The sequence below is a fragment of the Melanerpes formicivorus genome, unplaced genomic scaffold (assembly GCF_026170545.1).
Source record: "Melanerpes formicivorus ecotype bairdi unplaced genomic scaffold, bMelFor1.0.p_v2 SCAF_1, whole genome shotgun sequence".
NCBI classification, from domain to species: domain Eukaryota; kingdom Metazoa; phylum Chordata; class Aves; order Piciformes; family Picidae; genus Melanerpes; species Melanerpes formicivorus.
The window spans coordinates 42,835,622-42,853,190 of NW_027142353.1; the positions used below are offsets into that span (position 1 = coordinate 42,835,622).

At 40.5% G+C, this 17,569-nt stretch overlaps 1 protein-coding gene across 2 annotated transcripts in view; it reads right to left on the minus strand.

Annotated features, from left to right (window-relative positions):
- The window catches only part of DHRSX (dehydrogenase/reductase X-linked), a 186,259-nt gene that overhangs the window by 146,871 nt on the left and 21,819 nt on the right, over positions 1–17,569 (minus strand). For both annotated transcript variants that reach the window (XM_068141540.1, XM_068141531.1), the window contains one exon: positions 860–967. In XM_068141540.1, coding sequence (XP_067997641.1) covers positions 860–967 — 108 coding nt within the window. The remainder of the gene's footprint in view (positions 1–859; positions 968–17,569) is intronic.

Below are 17,569 nucleotides of genomic sequence, written 5' to 3' on the forward strand. Positions count from 1 at the left end.
AATCAAGTTAAAGAAAGATAAAGGGAGCAAAATGTAGCATTTTAAACATGACTATTCATGATGTTGCATACAGACGTAGCAGATAGCTAGCTAGCTAGCTAGATAGATAGATAGAATGTACAGGAAGCTTCAAAAAACAGAAAAAAAGTCTCACTAATGTTGTCTGTAGTAGAGCCAAGGAAAAGTGTGCCAGGACGTTTTTGGAGTTCCTACAGAAATTCACCTATCCTAACTTTGGATGTCTCAGTCTAATACAGTCACTTTAGAAACTCCTTATTATCAATCAAGAGAAAGGGGCACCTCCAGAAGGTCATGGGTTGTCCAGTCCATCTCAGCCTGACATGCATGAAATTCTCAGGGTATTCATTCCCTTGCCTTGCCTACAATGGCCACCTAACAGTGAAAAACTGAGAAGCAAACATGCAATTTTTTGATTAAATTGTAAGGGCTTCCTTTCCCCTTATAACATACATCATCTCCTACTACACATTGGAATATTCCTTCAAGGCTTTCATTAGATTTCATCTTGATGATCACACGCACCTTAACGTCCATCCTCAGTAACAAGACAAAATATTTTTGTAATAAGCCTCCTTTAAGTTTATTTCATTACCCTTATTATTTATTTCTTCTGTAAGGTAGTCCAACTCTTCTAACTGCAGAAAAAATTTCCATCCACTTTTTTTTTAAAGATCTTGCAAACTAAAACATAAATCAAATCTTTATATGTGCTAAATGTTGGCAAAACCCTCTCCTATTGTTCCCTGCCATATATTTACTTACACTGGAAAGAAAATACCTCACAAAAGAAAAAATACTTTCTGAAGAAAAAAATATTCTAAGGAAATAAAGACTTTACCTATTATAACATGCATGCCAAGTCTTGCCAAATGCTTCACAGTTTGGTAACCAATTCCTTTAGCACCTCCAGTCACTATAGCAACCTTTCCATCTTGTGTAGGGAAAACTAGAGGAAGAAAAAGAAGTAAAGAACGGTTAGTTCACAAAAGTAACACAATTAACAAACTAAGATGCATTTTGAAGTGGTGTATGCTTAACAAACCATTCAAGCAAGGCCAGTGAAAGATCTCAGAAGTAAACTTTGTATGGCACCTGCCATTTAAATAGCTACAGTTTTCCAGCATAAACAATTCACGAAAGAGTGAGGCTGACGACATGGAAGACAAATACCCAGTTCAGAATATTTCCCATTTCTGTTTGCATGAATTTTATCATCCTACAGTAATTTGCCCTTTAAAACCTTCACCTTAACTTTGTACAGAGCAAAGTGACAGCTGTTACAAGTCAGCCCAGGAACTACAGGAAAACAAAATAAAATGGCAGCTTGATTTCCTGAACACTCCTTGAATAATGAAGGACTAGGCCTCTATGAGTAACGTGGGGGAAATAGCAAACTGCTCAGCCAAAGACAACACATCTAAAGGCCAGGAGCTGGCTGACCTAATTAACCTGCATAAGTGAGCACTCTCCTTGTTGAAAATCATAGGGTCCTGGCTCCCAGAGGAAGGAAGGGAAAATTTTTGGCATGAAAATGCCTGCCTGCTTTCACCACCCACACCCTCCAGCAGAAGCCAGCACCCTCAATGTCCGCAGCTAGTCTCAGGCTGGTTCCACCCCAACAAGCACTCCTTAACTGAGGGCAACACACAACCCAGTGGCACACACTCCCCAAACTCCCTCTGCTAGTAGTTGCTTATACCTAAAGCCCATGTCTTGCATACCCAGGAAGCCCTTCAATCACTGAGTGAGCCAAAAATTGGCTGGGATGGGCCAGGCAGGGTGACCTCCATAAGGAGTGTGAGCTTTCATGATGGCCATGAGTTGCTCAACGCATCCCTCCAAGATTGAGGGAGCCATCCTCCCAAAAGCATTTCAATTTAGCTGCTTGGGGGACACATGAATGAGGTCAAATATTGAATACAATTTTTTTGATGAATCAAAAAATCTTTCATGTGAAGCACTATGTGGTCTTCAGGTGACCAAGATAAATTTGTGTTTGCTTTCTAGAAGAAGGTGCTGGGTATTTGTCCAGGGAAAACAGTACTGAATATTTCATTTTGCTGTGGTGAAGTGTCCGTATGCATCTATCAAAGGATTTTCTATTTCATCGATCAAAGGATTTTCTATTTTGATTTCTAGGCTTTTAGGAGATTGCTTTGCTGTACAACACAAGTTCATATTTCATATGGTTATGAAACACAGATCTAGTGTTGATACAAGCTGCTTTCTTTACAGCAACTTCAGAAAGGACAAAGACTTTACCTTTTCTGAAATATACACACTGTTCAACATGAATTTCCATTCTTGGCAGGTAATGATGTGATTCTTCCCAACCATGCAGAGTGAGGATTGTTTGAAAATATTTGAAAGCTAATTCCTATTATAGTGATATCTATGCTTGTTAAGTGTCCTAATATATATTACAACCACAAAATAGAATTCCACTAAGAGCTTCCCTTGTTATAAACAGCTTTGCAATTTCCACCAAAAATTTATATCATAACAAATTCTAAGTAAAATGACCACAGTTTTTCCAAGTTATGCCTAGAAATTAAGGCTAGACCTGACACTAAATACTCAACTAAATTGTCCACTCAGGGCAGTATCTTTTAATTGTTTATTACTTTACCAAACTTGGCCTTTTCAGTTTATGTTTTCCTCTGTCACTGAGGAAGAAAAGAAAAGAAAAAGGGAAAAGAAAGAAAAGGAAGAGAGAGAGGTTTGGAGGGGAAGGGGAGGAAAGGCAAAGGCAAAGGCAAAGGCAAAGGCAAAGGCAAGGCAAAGCAAAGAAAGGCAAAGAAAGGCAAGGCAAGGCAAGGCAAGGCAAGGCAAGGCAAGGCAAGGCAAGGCAAGGAAAGGAAAGGATTTAGCAATTTTTTAAAGGTAGGCAGGAAATAAAGATTGTGAAGAGGACAAAAATTAAACATACCTAGTGTGAAATAAGATGTCACCTCTATGCGAACAGCCCTTGTGCCTCAGTGTGATTAGACAGACTTGATTTTTGGCAAGGATGTACAATATTAAGAACTTTCAGCCAGGGAGTGAAAAATCACTGCCTGAATGATTTGCATTCAAAAAACAGGGGACCGGTATGTGCCCACTGTTCAACATTTTGACCACATGAAAACAGGAACACATTGCTCTGTACCAAAGGTGTGCTAAGAGGAGACAAGTCTTGTAACCAGGAACTGGACAATTCTCCTTGCAGGATGCCAGACAAATCTGAAATAAACAGCTTTTTGAGCTTTTGTTAGCTCAAAAAGGTCAAGATTCTGAAAAATTAACTCTCACAAAGAATATATCTCTTCATACAGTTACATTCGCACTGCAAGAGCCATTCTGAGACTTCTCCTGAGGCACTGAACAGCTTTAAATCCATATAGGGAGCACTTACATTACCTTTGTGTTAAAGCAGAAAAGGCTATTTCTGGCCACAATAAATCCTCGTGTGAATTTTGCATGTGGCAAGTGAATATATACTTGTAAAGAAAATGCCATCTAGAAGGCAAAAACATGTAGTAATGTTCTAAGTAATTTTCTTTCAAAGTTTGCTTAATCCAGACAGAAAACACATCAAAAGTTCTGCTGAAATGTGATAGAGTGAGGTTTGTTTCACCCCCAGAGCTTGCTCTCTCTCTTTTATTCCATTTCACCTGTGCATTTGGGTATAGAATCCAGAGAAAAAAGGAAAGTTAAGAAATTCCCATTTTTACTTATTTCACTATAGGTAAAAAAAACCTACTCCAGCAGAAAGAAGTTCCTCAAGACAAATAGCTTTTATTTAGGCCTGAGCAGCTGCTTCTCCTCTTCTTCCTCATCATGACTCCCCTTGCTTCCTCTCAGAATAGAATAGAATAGAATAGAATAGAATAGAATAGAATAGAATAGAATAGAATAGACCAGACCAGGTTGGAAGAGACCTTCAAGATCATCATGTCCAACCTATCATCCAACACCACCGAATCAACTAAACCATGCAACCAAGCACCCAGTCAAGTCTCCTGCTAAACACTTCCAGAGATGGTGACTCCACCACCTCCCTGGGCAGCCCATTCCAATGGCCAGTCACTCTTTCTGTGTATAGAATTTCTTCCTAACATCCAGTCTGAATGTCCCCTGGTGCAGCTTGAGACTGTGTTCTCTTGTTCTGATGCTGGTTGCCTGGGAGAAGAGACCAGCCCATCTGGCTACAACCTCCCTTCAGGTAGTTGTAGACAGCAATAAGGTCACCCCTGAGTCTCCTCTTCTCCAGGCTAAGCAACCCCAGCTCCCTCAGCCTCTCCTCACAGGGCTTGTGTTCCAAACCCCCCACCAACTTTGTTGCCCTTCTCTGGACACATTCCAGCAACTCAACATCTTTCCTAAACTGAGAGGCCCAGAACTGGACACAGGACTCAAGGTGTAGCCTAACCAGTGCAGTGTAGACGGGCAGAATGAGCTCCCTGCTCCTGATGGCCACACTGTTCTTGATACAGGCCAGGATGCCATTGGACCTCTTGGCTGCCTGGGCACACTGCTGGCTCATGTTCAGCCTGCCATCAACCAGTACCCCCAGATTCCTCTCTGCCTGGCTGCTCTCCAGCCACTCTGACCCCAGCCTGTAGCACTGCATGGGGTTGTTGTGGCCAATGTGCAGAACCCGGCACTTGGATGTGTTAAATCTCATGCCGTTGGATTCTGCCCATCTGTCCAGCCTGTCAAGATCCCTCTGCAGAGCTCTCCTACCCGCTAACAGATCAACTCCTGCCCTCAGCTTGGTGTCATCTGCAAATTTACTGATGATAGACTCAATGCCCTCATCTAGATCATCAATAAAGATGTTAAAGAGCATGGGGCACAGCACTGATCTCTGGGGGACACCACTAGTGACTGGCTGCCAGCTGGATGTGGCATCATTCACCACCACTCTCTGGGCTCAGCCCTCCAGCCAGTTCCTAACCCAGCACAGAGTGCTCCTGTCCAAGCCATGGGCTGACAGCTTGGCCAGGAGTTTGCTATGGGGGATGGTGTCAAAGGCCTTGCTGAAGTCCAGGTAGACTACATCCACAGCCTTCCCCACATCCACCAGGTGGGTGACCTGATCATAGAAGAAGATCAGGTTGGTCAGGCAGGACCTGCCCTTCCTAAATCCATGCTGGCTGGGCCTGATCCCTTGGCCATCCTGTAAGTGCTGTGTGATTGCACTCAAGATGTCCTGTTCCATAATCTTGCCTGGCACTGAGGTCAGGCTGACAGGTCTGTAATTCCCTGGATCATCCAACCAGCCCTTGTTGTGGATGGGCACCACGCTGGCCAGCTTCCAGTCTTCTGGGACCTCTCTTACCACATTGCCAACATGACATCTGAATTTCACATGTTGCACATAGGTGCTGTCACTAATTTCCATGACTGCACCACTATATCTACCTATTAAACCTAAATAGACATTTTAGTGCAAAATTAATTTGCTTAGAAGAAAATGAATGAAGGAATAGGAGAAAAAGAAGTCAGGGCTGGGAAATGGGAAATAACACAAAGGAAAAATGGGAAAAGTGATAACTGGTATCACTGTGATTAAATGGTGGTTAGCAGAGGACAATGAAAGAAAATGTCCATTCCTATCCTGTCCATGAGGGCTGCAAAGAAAAGGACAATTTTTGGTCCTAATGGCCACTCAAATCAGGTATATTACCAACCTGCAATTAAAAGCATGACACATGGACAGACTCCACAGACACTTTCAGTGAGAGTTTTTAAAACAGGCCTGTTGGTAACAGCTAGCTCCAAAGACCTAGGAAAGCACCCAAGGAGGGCAAAGTGAGGGCTGCAGACACATGGACAAAGGGCCAGAGTGTTTTATTTGCAGCAGATACAGTATACAGCTTCCATACAGTATGGATTTTAACAGACACAACACAGCTCACCCACAACTCAGTATATCAGCTCACTTTAGCCAAAGTGAAAACCTGAAACACATTGGAGTGGGGAGCGGGTCCAGGGGGATGACACACACGAGAACAAAATCCAAACAAAACTAACAAAATAATCCACTCAGTTCTTAATTTTGATTTGTTTAATCTTTAATTAGCTTTAATCTGCAGAAAAAGGTGTACTGTTTCCCTCAAGACAGATACTTTAAAATAAATCTCCATGACAATGAGGCACTGATAGTTCTTATCTCAGTAAAAGCAGTCAAGACTAAATCCAGGGTGCATATGGAAACTGATGGCAGCTACAGCAAAAAGCAGTCCTTTTTCCATTGGAAATGCACTGTCAGGTAGACTCTGAAAATCATCCACCGTTTTTGTGTGAAAATCATCCACCTTTTCTGTGTGAAAATACTCCTATCATGATGAAAATTAACATCAAACTTTCAAAGCAGACTTGGCCTCAGCCTGGTTTTCCAGCAGATACTGGTTTATTTCATATGAGAGGTTATGCTGAGCATGGCCAGAGGCTGGTGGTCCCAAGGGCGGGAGGCAGGAGTCCCACCGGCTTTGGCACCCCAGGGAGGTTCCCTCTGGCTTCTTGCACCTCATTTAATACACCTCAGCTCTCTCAGGCTCTGCTCCTGGTAAGCAGGTAGACAGTAATCTCAATCACAGAGGCCTAATGCAAATGATCTCACCATGGCACATGAGAACTGTACAGCTCTGGTGCTAATGAAATCCCCTGACCAAGCACTAGATGTTAATTTCCCTTTATGTTGGAAGAAACCAGACTACAGTCCTTAAGTGCTGCTTTATCATACCGAAGTCTGAGAGAGGCTCCTTCCAGACTGCAGATTCTGCTTGTACCCCAATATACTTGGAAGAAATAAGCATGTCTACTTTGCAAGTGGATTAAGCTAAAGCAGAAAAATAAGAGATTTATTCTGAGATAAATACGTCCAAATATGAAGCTATTTTTAAATAATTCTTGGCCTTTTAAATGTATTTCTCCTTAACTCCATGTACAGAGACACCCTCACACAAAGCCAATACTACAAAGAATTAATTTAAGGCAATTCTGTAGTTTTTAAAAATACTAATTATCAAGATCCTCTTTAAGAGGGCTGCCAAGATGTCTCTGTAACTGCCAAGACCACAGACCAGTGTCAATGACCACTTGCATATCAATGACTGGTTCCTGCCTGCAAAATCTCAGCTCTGGGGTAGAGATGGGGCCAACTGAAGTATTCAAATCAAAACAGAGGCATTAAACTTTCTTCCTTGCAAAAATGTACTACGTGACCACAAACAATGCAAACCTCAGAAGAGCTCCATGTAAGGCACTGTGCAATCATTACAACACAGTCTGTATGAGTGGAAAAAAACAAAAAAAAAGGAAGGAAGAAGTATTAAAAATTAAAAGCAAAGTGTATCAAAATTTTACAAAGTTCCACCCCCTACCCTATTAACCCAGCATCTGCATAGTTGAACATTATGTGTCATGTGGACATTAAAATATAATATCTTTAAATTAATCTTATCATTAAACACTCTTTCTAAGACACTGAAGGCCAAAGGCAGAATTCAGATTCTCTAAATCTGCCTGCAATCCCTATCAGGCCAGAGAGGATATCACCACTGAAGGCATACTAAGAGCTCATCAGAGAGGCCACCCAGGAGGTCCCACACTGTGACCTGTCTACATCTCCTGAGCCAGGCACTCAGCATAGGGACTTCAGTGGCATTTGTGCTGAAGAGACCCCCACAGACAAATTGTAATAGTAATTTTTTTTCTTTCTCCTACAACTGAATAATTTACATGCAAATACTTTGCCTGAAGATAACTGGCAGAACCACAGATAGCAGGGGGGGAAAAAAGGGGGAAAGAAATGAAAATTAATATTTAGCTTAATTTGATGATAGAATAGCAAGAGCCAAGTTTGAAGCTGTTCTTGTATCGCATCACCAAGTGAGACAAAGAAGGAAAACTGTAATTGTCAGCCACGTAGTGACACAGAACAAAACTAAAGAATTCCTATAGCTGAATTGTTGAATAGCTTTTCCCATCCCTCAAACTCTCCAGATGCTCTTCAGTGATTTACACTGTGGAAGTACTGAGATTATAGACATTAAGATCCCTTTTAAAGAAGACATAGAAAAATAGTTTATTTGCTGCTCCAAGAGACAGTACACTGCTGAAGAACCCATACGGCTTTCAGCAATAGCTTTTTGTATGAACCCTAAAGTAACATCTCCATAAACTTCTGCTTTGACAGAAACCAACTAAATGGGTATCAGATTCAGAAAGTCATTCCCAGACTATCCTAATAGAAGACAATTTCAGGTACTTATGACCTGAGGAATAAGCCAGACAATCTTTTGGTTTTCTATAGTATGACACCAGCTTTCACCAGTAGAAACACTGTGAGTTCTAAGCCTCTCCTAAACCTCTGCAGATGATCTTTCAAATGCAAATGGTATTCCCAAATTTGCACACTAAAATCTTTTCTGCCTCTGATGCTTCCTATCACTTTCCTAAGGAACATCAATATGCAATCAAGATTGAAGGCATTTAGGGCTGGAAATCAGGTAGGTGGCAACCAGCCTGACTAGTCCTGTGAACAGGTATCCTGCTGGTTTCAGCATTTGAGGCCATCAGACCTTCTGTTGATCAACAACTGTCATGCACACATGCAGATCTGCTGGCATATAACCAACAAGTTTGATGCATTTCAAATCAATGGATGCATTGTGCAAGGGTGATTTATTTGCTCATGGACAGTACCTGTTTCCAAACACAACTGAAATTTTGTACGAGCTAGGTGGCAAGCCTCCCAGGTTTTGTTTTACTGTATTTCTGCAGAAGAAAGTCAGAAATCACAAAGAAGTGGAGATACTGGAGAGAGGCTGGCCCCAGAGTTACTCATGGGAATTGAAAGTTGTTGAAGAACCAGAATAACAGGAGTAACCAAATCATGGAAATGGGTCCCTTAGCTTACAAGTGCATAGTATCTCAAGGTGCTATTAATGAAATAGCAGCATCCAGATGGCTGTAAGAATTTCAGCAGCCAGAGGAAGACCTAATACAAGAAGCCTCCTATACAACCACTGATAGGGAAGAAGGATTGTTAACACCTGCTCACAAAACCACAGCAAAACCCCTGGTATTTGTAAGACCAAGTTTCTTGATTAACCACTCCACAGGGTGCACAGGGGTCCTAAAATGTTGCATGCCAACAAACAAAGTCTCACAATCCCCAATGTTTGAAATTAGAAGCACCATCCTCTGTGTTTCAAGCTAGGGTATCTGAGACAGGAACACGCGCAAGCTGTGCCCTGTGGACATTCCCACCATACAGCAGAGCTCCTGCTCACATGCAGCATGGGCAGTCATGGGACCAGTGCTAGCAGTTTGTCCGGCCTTCCTGGACACCTGGGAACCCAAACAGTGCTGCAGCTCAAGCCAAAGCACCACTTGTCTAGCTAGCCTGGACAAATGGCTGGAACATAGCAAGGCAGCAAATGACACAAAAGCAGGGGAGTCATCAGCTAGACCAATCATAAAAGCAGTGTACTCATCAAGTTAAGGAGATAATGTGTATCCCCATCTCTTCCTAATCTTGTCAACATGGGAACAAACGATAACTCTTCAGAATGCAGCAAACTTCTGCTGAGCCATACTAATTAATTTCTTTTAATTGCCAGTGAAAACAACTAATAAAAAACACTTCACATTTAATCTTATTGTAAGTTTATAACATTTGTTCAGCTTTTCAACAAGCATGCCAGCTTTCATATGGGGACAAAGTGATAAGATTTGCAGACAAGATGACAAGCCCTTCAGAGAATTCTGAGATGCAAGTTCCCAAAATCAGTTCCAGGCCTCATTGCCAGATACGTCTTTTAACACATGGGAAAGTTGTACTACAAAGAATTAAAAAGCAGAATAACTCCTCCTCTTATTTTTCATATCATGAACACATCGGGGAGCCATGGGATGTATTAAATAGCAGCAAGTATTATTAGACTTCAATATCACAACATTGGAGCACTGGTATCCACAGCAAGACCTAACTGTCATAAGAGAAATTCACATGTTAGAAAGGATGGAAGAGAAACTGTCTCAGTAGTAAGAAGAAAGTTATGATGCCAGCATTACAGTAGTGAAAGAAATATGGTTTTGCAAAAGAAAAATAATGATACCCTAAATAAAGCACTTTTCAGAGCCACAGGTTTTGCCACTCAAAAATACAAATCATGTGATAAGAGAGCTCTCTGTCAACAATATGAAGGGGAGTGGAAAGCTGCACTAAAAATTTTAATTTGCATGACACACCTATCTGCATTTCTTCTAGTGATTCTTGGAAAGACAGGATAAATGCAGATATAAGAAGAAGTACATGTGGAAGGCAGGGTGTGCAAAGGGGAACAGAAGGGAGTGGTAGACTCTCAAAGACACAGGAAAAAGTTTTTTTTGATGAAGGAGAGGTGATTTTCCAAGTACCCCCCTTTCCTCTCTCTTCACCTTTCCCCATTCTTCAAGTATTTAGCTGAAAGAGATACATCTCGAAACAAATTAATACACCTGAATTTTAATGCATGTGGTATTGACCTTAAGGCAAAAAAAAGTCCAGCAAGGAGATCTTGCATAGACAGCTTAGCCCCACACTACTTATATATGCAAATCAATCATGGTTTGATGCGGGGAAGACAGTGTAAGTCAAGGCACTGTAACCACAGACTGCTAGAAAGATAAGCTACAGCTATCACCAAAGTAATAAAAAAATATTTCCTCTGCACTTGTACATGTGTTTTCAGTGTCCTGTTTTCTAGAGTGTATGACCAGAGTGTTAGCAAGTGAAGAAATCCTGCCTGGTTACAAGCCAAGTGAAGTTGCATTTGCAGATATCCTTCAACTGAAGCTGAGTGCTTTTGGTTTATTTGTCAAATAGGATCCTCACTAATATTGATCCTGGACTTGGTGATGCTGCTAGACTTGGCAGAAGGGCTGCACAAAGAAAACCCAATAACTACTGTTTTCAAAAAACATGTAGATGGTAATTTTCTGAACTGACTTTTGCTTTCTTCACTCTGACTGTGAAGAACCTCATCCTCCAATAAAGCCTATGCAGACATTCTGCATCAAGCAGAAAACAGATGAATATTGATCTCTCAAGGGGGAAGGGGTTGAGAGAGAAGAAAACAGAATGGTTACTATGGGAAGTGGTTTTTTGCCATTTCTGAACTGGTTTACATAATGGGAATCAAGGCTGCACTGAAAAACAGCTTGAAGTATGTAACTGGGGGTTTTACAATACAGGTTCAGGCTGATTTTGACAAAGAGATTCTAGGAAATTTGATCCCAACAAATATGGAGCTGCCCTAAGGTAAACAAAGCAGAAAGGAGGGTGCAGTTTCTGAGCCCTAAATCTCACTTCTGGCCATGTTTGACATTCTCAGGTACTTTGTTCCCTTAGCCAAAACTCATCTAAAGATAAGAAATTTTAATCTAATTTTTGTGACTCCCAAACAGATTGACTGAACACACCATTATACAAATCAGACAGTTGGGAAATACCACAATGCACTATCAAAATCTGCTAAAAATTCATCAAGAATCCAGATTTGCCCACAATCTGCTCTGGGAGTAAAGTTCCCAATTGAATGTGTAGGGATAGGACTTTATCCCTGAAAGGGGATGGAGGGTAGGGGCAGAGAGAGAACTGAAAAGGATATGTTCAAGGTGCCTTAGATCTACAAGTACAAACTATATTAGTGAAATTACAAATCAGGAAGTTCCAAACAGGCATTGAGGAACTTCTGCTATCATACATTAGTCCTTATCTTAAAATATCCTTGCTATTCCTCACTTGAGACTTTGTTCTTTTTAGTTATTCTTTTTTCCCAGAGAAACACTTGTCTCAAAGAACAAGGATATTTCATTTGCCACTATATATTGACAAACTTGTGCAAGAGTATTTGGCACCAGACTACCCACTGGTGTTACACCACATATGACATATTTTGCTCCACTATGCAATCATTTTGTCTTGGGGACAGATGCCAACTAGGGCCATGGCCATGAAATGCAACCTTCGCTTGGAAGAGAAAAAAGGGCTTTGATGCTATACAGCCCAAAAGGAGAGGCATGTGGGGCACCACTGCACGCTGACAACAGCAGCAGCTGAAGGGCACTGCACTAAATTGGCTCAGCCAAAGCAAATTAATGGTGAGCAGACACAGCTTCACCCATAAAAGGCACTTGACAAAACTCTGTTACAGGGTTTTGTGAAATAAGGGCAAGATGGTTTGGGTAATAATATGAAAAAATCTTGATAGTTCCTTACAGTATAGTAGACAGCCACAGCCTACATGTGAAAGATTAATGGGTTTGTTAAAAATACCAGAAGAAACTCAACAGCACATCCAAGATGAAAGGAACCGTTCCCTACATATGCATATATTTAAAGGATCAATTTACCCATAGTATTTCTTACATGGGAAAATACTATCACAAGAATAGAGAAGGACGTATTTCCATTTGCCATGTATTCTCTGCCTTGCTTATCTTTCATTCCCTTCATATATTTACCTATTAAATCTTACTTTTGGCTTTCTTCTCCTTTACTCCAGTCACACTAAAGATAGGGAAGTTATATACAGGTGTATCTTTAAGTCAAGTAAGAGGATCTGGTTATCTTTTGAACAGATTTACTGATGCTTATTCTCGTACTCCATCCCTCTGGGCAAATGTAACTGTGCAATACCTTGGGCAATTGTCATTTTATGTAAAACTTCCCAATGCTCTTCAAGTCATGCCATCTTGTAATTATACTTTTTTCCTGTTGTGAAATAAGAGATGAAAAAGAGGAGCTCATCCCAAGAGATTTAAATAGGGGGAATGGAAATAGCTCTGCATAATCTAGTACCTGCAGAATGAATTTTCCCATCCTGAAAAAGTTAGAGACATTAGAATTGGTTTTATTTCATTCTGTATAAGGCACTGAATATTGTGCAGGCTCCAAGCTTTTACAAACAGCTAAGAAGTAGTTGCAGCTTCATCTTAGAATGGTTTAGATCCCCCAGGAGGTAGGAAACCATTTCAAGTCCTTGGTCTCAGTCACACCTCAAGCACACAAAAGCCTCCACAGCATAACTCCCAGTATAAGAGGTTTCAGTTTCACCAAACATCTGTGATTTAAAGACACTTTTGCCTCCTCCAAAAATCCCCAATAAATGTAGCATTTCTTCATATCACGCTTTGAAAGAAGCTCTGTAAGAATCCATAAATAGAAAATAAAGTGAAATGTCAGAAAAATCTTCTCTCAGAAAAATCACATCCCAACTATCTCAAAAAAAAAAAATGACAAAAAGTTATCTACATGACATGTGGCACAGAAGTCCTAAGGTTGAAAAATTTCATGTCTAACTGTGAAAACTTAGCATTTCTATCATAATTTTGACCTTAAAACCAGGTTGCTGACAAAAAGTTTGAAATGCCAAAGAAAAATGAATTGTCAGAGTGAGATGTCTGTCACTCCATCACAAACTGAGTAAATGACACACCTGGCTGCAATGCAGAATCTCATATCAGAAGGCTATAAATGCTGGGGTAGTTGTTTCACAACAAAGAAACCAGCTGCTACTCATGATTTAATCCTAAAAAATGTAGAAATCAACCTGAGCAGGCAAGCCCCCACAACCTGCATGGAAGAAAGGTTCATCCATAAACCTTCAGATCTGGAGAGCATTTACAGTACCTGAAGCTCAGAGAGTTATGAAACTCGGATATTTATAGAACTTTCACAGGCAAAAAATGAAGCAGAGAGTGATCTCCTTAGGGTCAAACTGGAAAGACCGACCTACTAACTTAATGGTCAATCTGGAAATCCATGCCAAAAATGAAATATTGCTACCTGCTTTTCATCATGGCACTGCAGGAATTAAAAAGTCAACAGAATTTAATATATATTTTGCACTATGAGGCACACTTTTCAAAAAAACCCAATAATGAATTTTTAACTTGCAAGACAGCATTGACAGCATTGTCATATTCCTAGACAGTAGAGGATATTGTATTAAAACTCTCAATATTGCCTTTACAGCTTCTACTTTTACTGCTTGTGAATTACACCACCTGAAACTTTGACCATGACCACATGCTATTAAAAGATTGAATTAATCATTCCATCACTTCTTGCTCAAAGAGCAGATGGAGAGATGGAGAGATACAGCTGGGTAACCAGTACATCAGAAAAGTTGATTCTTTAAATATTTCCTTACTATATTAGATTCAGGAGAGGTGGAGGAGGAAAAAAAGGAAAAAAAAAAAAAAAAAAAAAAGTTAGTAAGATCATTAAGAGTAGTTTATACTGCATCTCATCTCTTCCCAGACACAGAGAATGTCATTTCCATATCTTAATCAAGCTTAAGAGCATCCAGCTGAAGGTCACATTGAGATCTGCCTCTTCCAGCTGACGATATACTCTGCTGCCACTTAAACAGTCCCCTTTGCTTCCCCTGGCTTCAGCATGACCGTATTTCCATCAAACATAAATAAGTAAGCAGAAGTCAAGAGTTGGTACGCAGTTCTTCAAAGGTAATTGGAAGTTTCTGAAGTACTTCACTTTGGAAAAGTGTGCAATCACTTGTAAACTGAAGTGCTTGTTATCATATACAAAGCTCCAGTAATTAGAATCAGGAAGAGAGGTACAAGGTGATTAGAGATTATTGGGAAGAATCTAGTTAACAGGAAGCACAGTGCATAGAGCAATCAATACTTAAAGCTACCCTAAGATACCTGCAATTAATTAAAATACAAAATGTTAAAAGGCACATCCCATAGTATTAAAATCTTTAGAAGTGACTTATGTTCAGAAGCCATTACAGCATAAATATTAACATGAAATAACTCTCAGGTGTTACTAGCTTCACAAAAAAGATGGAAAATAGCCTCAACATTCTTTCCTCTTCTTCTTTGCCCTACTTCCACATCCTTCAATCCAGTCTCTGGCTAATCTGTTTATTTATTTTTTTAGCCAGTGCCCGGTGAAGAGCCCAGAAAATGTCAAATGCTGTTCAGACCATCACTCACATGGGTGCCCATTTGCCCCTCAATGTATGCACCCAAAATAGTGGCTCCATGGAAAGCAAGGCTCACCTTGTTTGTGTGGGACAGGAGCACGTTGAAAGAAGAGGATGCTCATGGGGCTGCATAGTCTCAGAGGGAGCTGCCAGGCAGGGGGCTATGCCTGATCTTGATGCCCCACCTGCTCAGGGCACTGAATTGTTCAATCTTCTGCTGCCACATGCCACCTCCCACCCTCCAAAAGCACAAATTCTTGATGCAAAATGGATTTGTGGTTTGTTTTTTTTAAATTTCTTTATTTTAGAGACAGGAGCCCTATAAGCCTCTGTTTGGAGCTGTTTTCTCTACACAGATCTGCTTTAAAATCCAATCTGCCTTGTAAGGAGAAAGTGCAAAAGGCATGCACACATTTTGTCTTCAAGACAGCTCCAACATTTGTTTTACAAAGATGGGATTTTATTCATTTTTTTCCTCTTTGATAACAAGAGCAGGTCAAGGGCTTAAAATGGAGTGTGAAAGTGCAAGTATAAAAAGGTCTTGGCTGTACTATACATAATTCCTAATTCACTTACAATTGTCCTTTTCTAGGAAAAGATTGATTTCTTTTCAGACTCTTCTTTCTGAACACATGCTAAAGTAAATTCATACTCACTATGAGCCCCTCACTACAAGACACTGAGTTGCTAGATTGTGTTCAGAGAAGGGCAACAAGGCTGCTAAAGAGTCTACAGAAGAAATCTTAGGAGGAGCTGCTGAGGGAACTGGGATTGTTTAGTGTGGAGAAGGAGAGGCTGAGGAGAGACTTCATTGCTGTGTACAACTCCCTGAAAGGAGGTTGGAATGAGGTGGGAAGCATTCTCTTCTCCCTAATATCAGGTGACAGAATGAGAGGAAATTACCTGAATTTGTACAAGAGGGGATTTAGATTGGATATTAAGAAAAACAGGCTGCTCAAGGAGGTGGTGTAGTTGCCATCCCTGGAAGAAATGTGTGGACATGGTACTTCAGAATATGGTTTAATGGGTGTGATGGTGTTAGGTTGATAGTTGGACTCAATGATCTTAGAGGCCTTTTCCAAGAGAAACAATTCTACGATTCACATATTTTATCTCAATGTTCACATTCCTTGTTCCTCATAAAATATGTACCAAAGTTTTCACAAAGAAGGTAGCTGCTGTGCAATAGAGACAGCTAATTGTTTTGAAAGATATCTTTTTTTAAATTACATTATTTTATTCCTCTGTGAAACATTTATTTTTCAGTAGTTTTATGGATCATTCATTTAATGCAGATTCATGGGAGTCAGGGAATCAGTTAACCTAAAACAGCAACTACTGTGCACACTCTGTAACTGCTCTTCACCAAAATTGTCAAAATTTTTTAATACAGAGTTACCACACAGATTAAAAGCTCTTGAAGTATGTCTCCCTCTAAGAGACCATCATTCCACAGTGTTATTATCTGCTATTAATATTTCAATTAGAGAGCATCTCACGCAACTGCTCACAAAACGAGTCCTATTATCAATAACACTCCAGGAGTATGACACAAATGTCCTACTTTTATTCCTATATTTAATTACCTCCTATAAATAGCTTTCCAACTTTTTAAGGGGAAAGCTTATTTCATACAGAAATACATGTCTTTATTGACTGACACCTCCTAACCACCCTGCCTCTAAGAAGGAAGGTGAAGGCTGCAGGAAGTACACTGGTCCTTCTGCAAGGCCAGGCTATGACTTTGGCCACCAGCTATATGATCTCACCACAGTTCATACAGGTTGATAAACCACAGTGTACACCACATCCTGTCAGCCCTTCTAAGGATATCAGACAAAATACCAGCACTTCTCAGGCATCATCAGCCTGACAAGCAGATCTAGCTCAAATCGCACGGCACTGCAATAGCCCATTTGGTATGAAATATTCTTTCAAGGCACAAGTCCTTTCATCTTTCCGAGAAAAAGACACTGTGTGTATCATGACAGGTCTTATATTCCCATTTTCATTAAGCCAAGCTGATAATCAGCTTCCAGTGCAGCTGATGTATTTGGAGCTACCTCTCAAAGGACAGACCTTGCCAAGCTGATGGGCAGCACTTACCCATGTTTGATGCTAAATAATTGAAATCATTTGAGTGAAGCTTTTTATTTGTTTTTTCTTTTGTTTTATTTGAAAGGGATAAAGGAGTTTAGCAATTTAAACTTATAAAGGGGATCAAAAACAGAGTTTGAAGAATAAAAGCCTAAGAGCTTGCACTGGCTTGCTCAGCAGCTCTCTTCTGTTTCCATTATTTCTTTCCCTAGGGCTTTTTCCATGAACATGCAAGGCCTGTGTTGCAAGCACACACCTTACACTGCACACTCACTTCTTGGCCATTTGAAAGACATGCCCCTAAGATAGAGTCACTATTCCAGACTCCAGTCCTACATCTCTGTTAGCCTTCCACAATACAGTCTTACAAGTCTTTCTACTCATACTGTTCTCCAGTGGGGCTTTGCCACTAGTTAGGACTTCTCTCAGTTGTGGTGATACAGGTTAAAGTTTCACAG